Raw genomic sequence first — 11838 nt, 5'->3', positions numbered from 1 at the left:
ATAATTATATTTTTTTACTTTAATTCGAAAATACTGTTGTAGTAACAGTTTAAACATGATAAAAAAATACTAATATTTTTTATGCTTAATCATAAATGATGACTTATGATCATATATATATATATAGTTGTTATATCATTTTCCTTAACAAAAACTCCATCCATCTTGGACTAAGCATGCATGCATGCATGCAGTTAATGATATTTCATATATATAGCTACGTATGACTATTAATTAATTATGAACAATATTTATGGTGATTTATATTAATTAATTAGACTTGATTAATTATTGAGTGGAGCTGGACATATAGTTGCTCGATTTTACCCTTGCATCATGCATGCCTTGGTTTATAAAACAACACCTCATTTACACAGCTTGTTGGAACATCACATTATGGTCACTGGATTCTAACATGGATGAATTGCTTTAACATTTTTGTGACTATTTGAGTTAGATAAGCGATGGCTTCGAGCGCATCATCATGTGTAGTTGATGATTTTTTGGAATTACCAACATGTTGGTGTGGCTTGAAAGCTCCATTAAAGACCTCCAGAACTAACAAAAATCCTGGAAGAAAATTTTATGCATGCCCGAAGTACAACACGGTAAAACATTGAGAGTCTGAATAAGTTTTGTATTACACTCCAACCAGTGATACTTTACTTACATCTATCAAATATGTCTTTTGTACTGCAAGGAGAAGCAAAGTGTCAATTCTTCATATGGGCAGATATACTTCAACTAGTAGAGGATAAAATTTGCTCAAGAGAGAATGCAGTTAGAAAAAGGGAGGACGATGTATTATTGCGCGAGTATGAAATTCAGAAAAAAAAAGATAAACTAGGTGAAAAAGAGAATGTTCTTTATCACCAAGAACAAAAAATTGGGAAGAAGATCGTAGAAAATAGATGTGCACGTATCTTTTTGTGTATGTATTGGGTGTTATCAATTGTAATAATTTCTGGTTGGCTTGGACTATAAATGTATTTGGTGGAAGTTAGTTGTAAATGGATAGTTGGGATTTAACATGACGCTTTATATTTTGAACTGCTACAATGTATTTTGACTGTATTTGGTTGTAAACTTTTGGTAGGTAAAATGGATGGTTCCTAGATGTTGTTTGATATTCACCTCATTTAGAACCTGATTACAATTCTCCAGAATCAAATAACCATATAAGGCATGAAGTAATATGACAAATTAATTAACCAACATTTCACTTTACATTACAACCTGACATGACAAATTATAAAAACCTCATATGACAAATTATAAAAAAATATATGATAATTCAATTCAAACAAATACCACTAGCATCAATATAGAAATTTCGCCAAAGGCCTTACAAAGTAGAAAGTTCCAAAATAGAAACTTCAATACCCCCAACGTACAAAATTGAAGGATAATTACATCAATACCCCCAGCGTACAAATTTATTCAAAATTACATCAATACCCCTAACATACAAAATTCAAGGAAAATTACATCCAACCCCCAAAATCAAGGAAAATTACATCAATACCCACAACCCCCAAATTCAAGTCACATTACATCAATACCCCAACCCGCAAATTACAGCCCAAAATACTCCCAAAATTACATCAAATTACTTCACAAGTCCCAAAATATTGAGAGTTACATAAATACTTGCTAGTAGCTACAACATTAGTTCTCCTCATTTTCCGATGGCGTTGGGTTTGTGAACGTACTGCACTGTGTTAGAACAACAAAATCATCCTTGCTTCCACTGTGTACCTAAAAATTTCGGTGGTTATGAGATATACAAACCCATTACAAAGGAATTAAAAATCAGTGAGAAGCTAAAAAATTCTAAATCATCCTTGTGTAAATGTATTACCTGATCAGTTGTAGGAGCTTCTGAGACCTCTGAATCATGTGATGTTTCATCAAATATTTTCCTACAAGTCTAAATAAATTTTAAATAAAAAAAATTTAAAATTTATTAGAAACAAATATACATGTAGACAAACGCATTATCAATATACCAATTAACCAAAATCGCTTACCGGTTTCTTCTTTCGCTTTGTTGCAGCCTTCTCCAAAGGCGGAACCTTCCTTTTTGTTGGCGGCCTCCCTTTCCCTTGAACAACGTGCGGGCTTAAGATAAGCTTACCCTTGGTGGGGGCTGTAGTCTCTTTTACCTTGCTTGAACCGGACTCAAGTGTTAATCCTTTAAATTTAATCTCAAACTCATCCAAGTGGGACATGAATGCATCAACATGGTCATCACTGCTGCATACACGAGTTGCTAATTTTAGACATCGTTTAACCACGAACTCATACCTCCGTGAGTCCGCATTCTGCCGCAAGTCATCATAGCTACTTTTTACCACCGTATATCTCCTCTTTAAGTCCTTCCTCCAGCGATCCAAGATGTACTTATCCGGCAACGCATGAATCTTATTTATCTGGCAAACGTTCAATGCATGCCTACAGAGAATTCCCCTCATCTCAAATAATGAACATGTGCATTTAACATCAACTTCCTCATCGTTAAAGTAAACTGTGTACTTCATGCTCTTGACATGGTCATCATCAGTGGTAATTTCATCAAACACATCATAAGTGGAAATGCAACCCTCCTTGCTTATAAGTATGCAGTTACATAAAATCATTCCCCACACCTCTCGTTGGACCTCCTTAAATTTTGCGTTCGTATACATAGCTTGAAATTGCTTCTCAATGCGAAATGCGGATGAATATGGGATGGTTTGGTTTGCGGAGTTGAAATCAGCTGTCGTCTCGACCTCCACCTTCTTCCTGAGCGCATTATCAAATTGGTCAACAAATTCTTTCAACGTCATACCAGCATGCACGAACCCATCGAAGAAAGCATTCATGCTTTTAGACCTCTGTGTTGTGCTGAGCCAGCCCAAAATATTCCCTTAAGGTACACCGGTACCCAGAATGCCCTCTCATTGTACAACCCTTGCAGCCATGGATTATCACCAAGATCATACTTCTGAATAAGTTGCCCCCACTTATGCTCAAACTCTTCGCATGTCTGTGAATCATATAGGGCACTCTGGATAGAGGTCTTCAACTCTGTGTTGAAAGCAGCGTGAGATCCCAATTTCTCTGGTAGTTTTCGCATTATATGCCATAGACAATATCTATGGCGAGTGTCTGGGAATACCAATGCAATAGCAGCCTTCATTGCTCGATCTTGATCTGTTATAATCGCTTTTGGAGCCCGACCATCCATGCACTCCAGCCATGCTCGAAACAACCACACAAAAGTACTCGTATCCTCGCTTGAAATCAACCCAGCCCCTAACAATATAGACTGCCCATGATGATTTACACCAACAAAAGGAGCAAACGGCATACCATACCTATTTGTTAGGTATGTCGTATCGAAGGTGATAACATCTCCGAAATACTCATACGCTGCTCTACTACGTGCGTCAGCCCAGAACACATTCCTCAGTCTCAACTCCTCATCCACATCAATCACATAGACAAAACCATTATTCTGCAACCTCATCCTCTTGAAGTACTCAGTAAGTGCTTCGCCACCCCCTTTACCCAATCTTAATTGTCTGGTTTTGTCAATAAAATTTCGACAGTCTTTTTCTTGAAAATCAAGATTCTTGAATCCACCAGCATCAACAACAAGAGCCCCAAAATTCTTATTCATTCGAATGCCTGCTCTGTCGTTCAAGTCAAGCATCCTCTGACTGTATTCGTCTAAATACTTGTGCGACCTAAAGAATCTAGACTTTTGTGGGCTGACCGTACTATAATTATGATCATTTTCTATAGTGGTCACCACCCAAGTACCCTTCACCAAGTGAGCATTGATCTTTGCCTTACAATCTGTTTTAATAGTTGGTTGCGGCCTTGACATATTACTATCCCTTGGTTGGTACTTCCCACCACGCGCACACCCAATTGTCAAATACTTTACCCTTCAATCTGCCTCTCTCTTCGTCCTTTGTGTTATCACACCAAAACCTTCTTGTTTCGCATATCGCTTGTAATAGGCCATTAGCTCATTATCAGTGACAAACTCCATACCAGGTTTCGGCTCCTCAACTCGGTCTTTATCAGAGTTTTCTTCATTTATCTCCTCGGCCTCTGTCTGTACGTTTAATGAAGTATCTGAAAAATAAAATTTCATCATAAATAGATTGTTGACTTACAATCTTGGTCAAATTTATATTACCCTCACATCAATACGGTATACAGTATTTCCAAGAAAATACAAAGCAACCTCAAAAAACAATGTACCTCCAAAATTACTTGCAGTCTCTGCATTACTTAAATCCTTTCCGGTGCTTTTCAATTCCTCTCCGGTACTCGATGGAAGGCATGAAGTTGATGGGGGCTTTAATCAAGTATGATATTAGAACAAATAACGATGCACGTAAGGCAAAAGAAAATTACAGTAGACAGGAATCTACCTCGCTCATTTGTTGGACATGGCCCGAATCCTCCGTATTACTTGACAGAGGGTAACACGTTGTTGGGATAGGTGGCATTGGTGGCGGATGTAATCAGGCATGATTTAGAATGGGTAAGAATGTAAATAAAAAAAAAGGGGTTATCTAAATATTGCACCTGACTCGTTTCTTGAACATGCCCCGACTCCTCTGCATTACTCGACGAAGGGGACTTAAACGTTGTTGGAATAGGTGGCATAGGTGGGGGCTATAATCACAAACTCATTAGAACGGGTAACACCCACAAAAAAAAAAAGATCATATTAATCATTTTTGTACCTGGCTCGTTCGTTGAACATGTCCCGACTCCTCCGCCTCGATACTGGACGGTGGAGAGATGAAAGTTGGAATAGGTGGCATTGGTGGGGGCTGCAAACACGCACACTTTAGTATATGGCACATGAATGCACGTAAGGAAAGAAAGGGAATTTTAGGAAAATTCCTACTTGGATCGCTTGTTGAAGACGGCCAGACTCCTCCGCATTAGTCGATGGAGGATAGATGAACGCAGTTGGAAAAGGTGGCATTGGTGTGGGCTACAATTATGCACAATATATTAAATATGTAACAATGCATGTAAGGAAAAAAATATCTATGGTGAATAAAATTCCTACTTGGATCACTTCTTGAAGACGGGCCGACTCCTCCGCATTAGTTGACGGAGGATAGATGAACGCTATTGGAAAATGTGGCATTGGTAGGGGCTGTAATAAGAAACAATGTTGGAATATGTAACAATGCACGTAAGGAAGAAAAATACAAGGTTAGAAAATTTCCTACTTGTCTCGACTTTTCCGCACTACTCGACGGAGGATAGATGAACATTGTTGTAAGAGGTGGCATTGGTGGCGGCTGTAATCAGACACAAATATAAAATGGGTAATAGACAACTTTGAAAAAAATTATTTCAAAGTTTAGAAAGCTATGTACGTACCTGGCTAGTTTGTTCAACACGACTTGACTCCTCGGCATTACTCGACGGAGGGTAGATGAACGTTGTTGGAAATAGTGGCATTGGTTGGGACTGCAATCAGGAACAATATTATAATACGTAACAATTAACACATCGGGGAAAAATTGAATTATTATAAACCAACGTACTTGGCTTGTGACGCCCTCAAATTCCGTTTGGGATTGGACGGACATTTGAAGCGTCGAGACATGCAACAAAAGGTTACCTACCCCCGTTCATGACATATAAGATGCAATGTTTCTAACATGCATCTAACAATATGCAATATTCGCAGCGGATAAATTTTTTTTTTCTTTAGCAATACTATGCACCAAATTGAAAATATCCCAAATGCTTAAAACATACTTCATACATAAAAACCCATTGAACAACTAAGATCACAACACTAGTCCAAAATGGTTATGATCCAAAAAGTACTAAAGATACAACTCAATCGTACAAGTAGTAATTTACGTTAATTACTATATTAACATTGATGTCGTACCGTCGCTTAGTCAACTGTGTCTAGTTGATCAGCTCCTGATTCTCCTTCATGTCCTGTGACAAGATCTACCATTCGGGGGGAATGGTAGTTAGGACTACCAAAGTGAGATTTGATTACAAATCTCAGTAAGTTAACAAAAAACTTCCACACAAGCTAATGATGCATGGATGACAGTAAAAGCATAAATGCATAATCAAATTCATAAATAATTAAAGCATAACTTGGCATACAACATAGCATAATTGACATAACTTAAATTGAAACATGAACTGAACTTGACTTGACATGAACTTGATCTGAAACTTGACTTATCATGAACTTGTTCTGAAACTTGACTTAACATGAAAAATACATACTCCACAGTTGTTGTGGCCCCATGTATTCTACGTGTAAATACATACTCCACAGTTGTTGAGGCCCCATGTATTTTACACAAACTTGACTTAACATGAAAAATACATACTCCACAGTTGTTGTGGCCCCATGTATTCTACAGAAACTTATTATTTAACTGCTTAAATACATACTCCACAGTTGTTATGGCCCCATGTATTCTACGTGTCACAATTGTTGTGTCTCACGTAGTGTATGCGTCACAATTACTGTGACCCCATACATAAGTAATCAAGATGAAACGTGACTAAGATACGAAATGACTGAAACCCTGACGTAACATAACGTGACTTGAACATAACTTGAAATATATGACCAACTTGAGATAGAAACATTTCGTAACATGGCATAACATATAATAGACAACATATTTAACATGACATACTTGCAACAGTGAATATTACATGACTTGACATACATGTAATAGATGACATACTTAGCATGACGTACTTGTAAGGTACAGTAATACATGACAGAATATATTATGTAATAGATAAAAAATTGATGACAGAATAAATTCTGTATAATAGACAATTACGTGATAACTTAGCATGACATGACATATATGATAACACACATACATACACTGTAGTTCCTTTACTTAGCACACATATACAGTAGACTGCTAGTAAGTTAAAAACTAACTTACCTCGATCTTCGCGTTTCTTATAAAACTTCAAGTGCGACCACGAGGAACTGTAATTAGTGATTCTAAAAGTTAGAACTAAATCACTAATAATTTGAAATATGAAAAATACTAACTTAAAGAGTAAAATTTTCATTTTACTCTCTACATGTGGGAAAATGACCGTTTTACCCATAACTTAAGGATTTTCCATACTAACTCCAAAAGTTTCCAAAATTTACATTTCTCATGTAAATTTTGTCCTAAACTTAAATATCAACTCAGAAAAATTTAAAACAAAACACAACTATGGAAAACACACTATGGCCGAAACATCCATAGGCCATTTCCCTTGATTTTTGTTGCAATTCCTTCCAACTTCAAAACTCATGCTTAAACCAAAATTTTGCAACAAACATCTTCCAATCCTAAGTTCAAAACCATACTTAAAACATCCATTTAGAAAAAGCTAATAATCAACACCAAAATTTTTTGTAAAAAGATCTAAGCACTTGAATCACAAGTTTTGACTTTAAATCAAAACATCTCCAAGAATTTCAAAAATCAAATCTTACTTCTAACATATTCATAATATCATCCTAACATCAACCATGCTTTAAATCATCAAACTAAAGTCACCAAAATCACAAAATAACATTTGGAGTTTTTGGTTTTACACTTACTCCAAAAACAGAAACTTTTTCCTCAACTAGTTTTGATAAATCTCTTGATCTATGACTTATAAATATATGATCTTCAAACCAAACCATCACATGGTTTAAAAAGATGTCCTAAAATATATATAAGCTTCTAATTCAAGATCACATGGTTAGAAATTAACCAAAACATAAATTTAGCCAAGAATATCCACACTTTGGCTTATCTGAATATTTCTTTGCATAAAATTTCATATCTTTGAAACTAATATCAAATATCTTCAAAATAATAATATAACATGTATATAAAATGCTTAGAATCCTCCAATAAAATTATTAAAGTCATTGGAATAGATTTAGACCACCAAAGAGTTAAACTTTCTCAAAACAGAAACTGTTTTTCTTCTTCCAGTTTCTAAGTTTCTAAATCTAAGAAAATCTTTCATCAAAACCTTTAATCATGCAAAAATATATATACATGTTAACAATACTCCATAAAAATTTCGGAAGAATATCTATCCATTAGCTTGGTCAAAAACTCCAAACTATAACATATTCTCCAGTTTATCTCCCAGAATGACCTTTCTATAGTTTATATAATATTTGACTGATGAAATGATCTTCAAATGGGATAAATAATATATCCATGTAAACTAGACTAAAAAAGGAACAACTTATATGAAGGAGACTTTATGATAAAATACTTACAAAAGCTTCGAAATGGGCGTGCAAAAGAACTCCTAAAAACTGTCCGAGAGAGTGTGTTTGATATTCTTTTAATGGAAAGTATAAATGGAAATAATTTCATAGGGAGAGGTGGCTGAAGATACTTATGGATGAGATATGGAAGAGATGAGGCTGGAGTTGAGAGTTGAGTGTAGTTTTCTCCTACCCAAAATATCTATAAAAGATTATCTCATAATATTATATCCAATAGTATCTACAAAAAATCAACTTAAGATATTTTTATCTAATAATATCTATAAAAATCAACTCAAAATATTTTTACCCAATAATATTCATGAAAATCACCTCAAAATATTTCTTTTTATCCAATAATATCTACAGTTTTAAACAGACGTTTTGTCCGAAAATATGAAAAAAAAGTTATTACGCCATAAGACTTTAAATAACCCTCCGAGTCTAATGGCACAAACCATAATACATTTTGACACTTCTAACTATCTCCAATAATCAAAAACACACTTTTGATACCATAGTAAATAATAACACTAACTATGTAGTTAGACAAAAACCTATACGATTAATGGATTCGTGAAAACTTATGGGGTTTTCACGAGGTTCCTAAAGTTAATATAAATTTCACAATTGAATTTCTAGCGGGCTGTTACATGGCTACCCTATGCGTATGTATATGAATTCATATATACATTTGGATGCATCATAAATGGCGGGCAATAGGCATTTCTTGGACCATAATATCCCTACAATTCACAAAAAAAAATAAAAGATAAATTACAGTAACTAGTTGAAATCGAGACACTTTCCTTTGTTGAATGACCAACGTATCATACCTGAGTTGGTGGAATTGGTGTGGAAGGCTTGGCTTTGCTTTTATCTTCTTCTTTGTCCATCACGTTATTGAGAATGAGACATACAATCCCTTGGGTGAATTAATTAAGAAACAATCGTCTCTTGTCTCTCAAGTTTTAAACATCAAATTCTGCAAATATTTTACCAAACAATGATCTAGCCATCAACATTTCAAAAAAAAAAAAAAAATACCACAGGATTCTTTTCTATATTTGAAGTCTAGCTTTAACTATAATAATTTCTAAATTGTTCTCATACGGATCCATAATGAAAAGGACATGTGCTCCCCTTTTAATACAATTATCTCTTTGGGATAAAGTGAACAAGAAAAAAATAATAACACTAATAGATCTAAAAAGGAGACCAAAGTCTCATCTGTTGAAACATTGAACTAAATTAACTTCTAACAATACAGGATCCAAATGATTCTCTACGGGAGGACAAACAAATTACCCAATCTTTACAAAACCTCATGCTAATTTTAACAAATTAAACCAAGGCAGCAGCTGAGTTTCTTATGCTACCAACAAAACCTCAACAAACAATATTAATGAACCACAAATATTGCAAGATTCTCAAGTCAGTTTTTTGTTAAATTTATTCTCAAATTACCCAATCTTTACATAACTCCATGCTAATTTTAACAAATTAAACCAAGGTAGCAGCTGAGAATTTTATGCTACCAACAAAACCATCGACAAACAAATAATAGGCAGTTCTCTGATATCAGTACCATTCTTAGGAAAAAATAAATAATATTGCACTCTATCTATATCGGTACCAGTTCTCAACTTTGTATATAGACGGTAGTTCTCAACTAATAATAGGAAGAAAGCCAAAATAAAAAATAAATAATATTGTACTCTATCTATATCGGTACCAGTTCTCAACTAATAATAGGAAGAAAGCCAAAATGGGTTACCTTGCAGATGCCTTTAAACAAACACTGGTAAGAAAGACAGCAGATTTCAACATGAAGAAATGCCCTTCTTCGCACAGTACCTCCTTGCAGAACCTTGAACTGTGGGGGTTAACTTGGAGGGATGGAGGCGTTAATTTGGAGGGATGAATTTCTTGAACTGAAAATATATTTAGAGCTTTCTTTAGATCTAAGATGCGCCGTGTATGGGAAGGGGAAATGGGGAAAGGGGCGAAGACGAAAGACGAAATGCATACGGGGGAAAGGGGGAAGACGAATGCGTACGGGAAAGGGAGTTAAAAATTTTTTTACTGTACACTTTAAAAAACAAAAAAACAAAAACAAAAGCCACGTGGGCGGGTGTGTGGTGTGGGCGGAAGCTTGGGCTTAAGCGTAGCATTTCTCAAATAAATTATGTGAAAGGAGTTTAATCCTCTTCTAGGAACCTACCGGGTCGCATCATGGGTTTGAACTTTAACTTAGTCTGATAAACTTTGAATCAGAAATTTGGCCCATTTAAAGCATATAAGAGATTAATATTAAAAGAATAATCGCTCAAGAGCCTAAGGAGAAATGCTATTAGCTTATCTGGAATAAACTAAGGTCCAATAACTTGTACCTTAAATTTCAAATAATGAATAAAACGGTTATCAAATCAAACAAAAAAATATTGTGGATTCTATTTATACCATCCAAGTATGACAACGAGAACCATTTGACTAAATTGTTACAGAGATCTTCATTATCTTTATTGACTTAGGCATCAAAGGCGTTCCTTTGAACCCCTAAGCCACATTCATCTTTGGTTATAGGTGATTGTGGGTGTGAAGCTGTGAAACACATCCTTAAAAGTTGGGACAGTCTGTGGGATTCCTTTGTCCTACACCCAGAATACTTTTCACATGCCTAGCACCACTCAATCTCAAACAACCAGAAACTAAAAGGTGTTGTCAAAAAATATGAAAGGGAGGCTCACAGAAATGGAAGAAGTTGTGAGGAGACTCACCACTGAGGTAGAGTCGTGCAAAAGGAGAATGAGGCCCTCAAAGTGAAGAACGGGCCATTAGGAGAGGACACAACCCCAAGCCAAGCCGATAGGATTGAGATGGATTGGACCGGGCCATCACTATATTATATATTATAATATATTACTATAATCTATAATATAATTGTTAAACCCAAGGTTTCAAGTTTCATGTGATTATAAATCTACACATTGATTTTGATGATAAAAAATGAATTCAAAGAATAAAGGAGTTCAATCTCAAGTTGTCCATACAATGGAGTCAAGCACATCAAAGAACCATGTATGAGCAAGAATGAAACAAGTTCACATTAAAGTTATAGAGTAATGTTGTAAATCTCTTAAAATTTGAAATTAGGATTAATGCTCAAAATTAATATTTTATCATAAAGCATTAAAATACATTTTCCACATGTGCATGAATATTTTTGAAAATTAAATTTGAAAATTTTGAAAGATGATTGATTGTCATCTTTTACATGTGCATGTCTTGATTAAAGGGTTGATCTTTGAAAATATTAAAGATGATTGATTGTCATCTTTCACATGTGCATGTTTTATTTGAATATTTTCAAAAGTGATTGATGCTTTTTTAGACTTATACAAAAGGTAGATGATTTTGTTTAAAAAATTTGAAAAGTAAAGTGTGCTCCTTTTTTCATATACAAAAAGTAAAATATTAGGTTTGAATTTTTTGAAAAGGAAAGTGTGCTCCTTTTGTCATATGCCAAAAGTAAAAGA

The 11838-nt window shown here is 34.9% G+C and overlaps 3 protein-coding genes across 3 annotated transcripts; all 3 read right to left on the bottom strand.

The window, feature by feature from the left end:
- Positions 1-1668: 1668 nt before the first annotated feature.
- Positions 1669-2864, bottom strand: LOC122304909 (protein FAR-RED ELONGATED HYPOCOTYL 3-like). Its single transcript, XM_043117171.1, has 3 exons — positions 2031-2864; positions 1862-1930; positions 1669-1758 (listed from the first exon to the last, which is right to left on the bottom strand). The coding sequence occupies exons 1-3, from the start codon at positions 2862-2864 to the stop codon at positions 1669-1671; spliced, it is 993 nt and encodes a 330-aa protein (XP_042973105.1).
- On the bottom strand, positions 2861-3874 carry LOC122304908 (protein FAR1-RELATED SEQUENCE 5-like). Its single transcript, XM_043117170.1, has one exon. It carries the CDS (start codon positions 3872-3874, stop codon positions 2861-2863), a length of 1014 nt encoding a protein of 337 aa, XP_042973104.1.
- A 63-nt stretch (positions 3875-3937) lies between these two features.
- On the bottom strand, positions 3938-9195 carry LOC122304906 (proline-rich extensin-like protein EPR1). Its single transcript, XM_043117169.1, has 9 exons — positions 9136-9195; positions 8992-9045; positions 5404-5493; positions 5250-5321; positions 5084-5173; positions 4916-5005; positions 4588-4677; positions 4193-4354; positions 3938-4108 (listed from the first exon to the last, which is right to left on the bottom strand). The coding sequence occupies exons 1-9, from the start codon at positions 9193-9195 to the stop codon at positions 3938-3940; spliced, it is 879 nt and encodes a 292-aa protein (XP_042973103.1).
- Positions 9196-11838: the final 2643 nt, after the last annotated feature.

The sequence above is a fragment of the Carya illinoinensis genome, chromosome 3, assembly GCF_018687715.1.
Source record: "Carya illinoinensis cultivar Pawnee chromosome 3, C.illinoinensisPawnee_v1, whole genome shotgun sequence".
Taxonomy (NCBI): Eukaryota; Viridiplantae; Streptophyta; class Magnoliopsida; order Fagales; family Juglandaceae; genus Carya; species Carya illinoinensis.
The sequence above is the reverse complement of the archived record's forward strand: the minus strand, read 5'-3'. Positions and strand labels throughout refer to the sequence as shown.

Coding starts and splice junctions, on each gene's coding strand:
- LOC122304909 (XM_043117171.1), bottom strand. CDS start 2,864: ATGAATGCTTTCTTCGATGGGTTCGTGCATGCTGGTATGACGTTGAAA. Junction 1,931..2,030: donor CAAAGCGAAAGAAGAAACCG/GTAAGCGATTTT, acceptor AAATTTATTTAG/ACTTGTAGGAAAATATTTGA. Junction 1,759..1,861: donor AAGCTCCTACAACTGATCAG/GTAATACATTTA, acceptor CGAAATTTTTAG/GTACACAGTGGAAGCAAGGA.
- LOC122304908 (XM_043117170.1), bottom strand. CDS start 3,874: ATGTCAAGGCCGCAACCAACTATTAAAACAGATTGTAAGGCAAAGATC.
- LOC122304906 (XM_043117169.1), bottom strand. CDS start 9,195: ATGGACAAAGAAGAAGATAAAAGCAAAGCCAAGCCTTCCACACCAATT. Junction 5,006..5,083: donor GTCTTCAAGAAGTGATCCAA/GTAGGAATTTTA, acceptor GCATAATTGTAG/CCCACACCAATGCCACCTTT. Junction 4,678..4,915: donor GTCTTCAACAAGCGATCCAA/GTAGGAATTTTC, acceptor TTGTGATTATAG/CCCCCACCTATGCCACCTAT.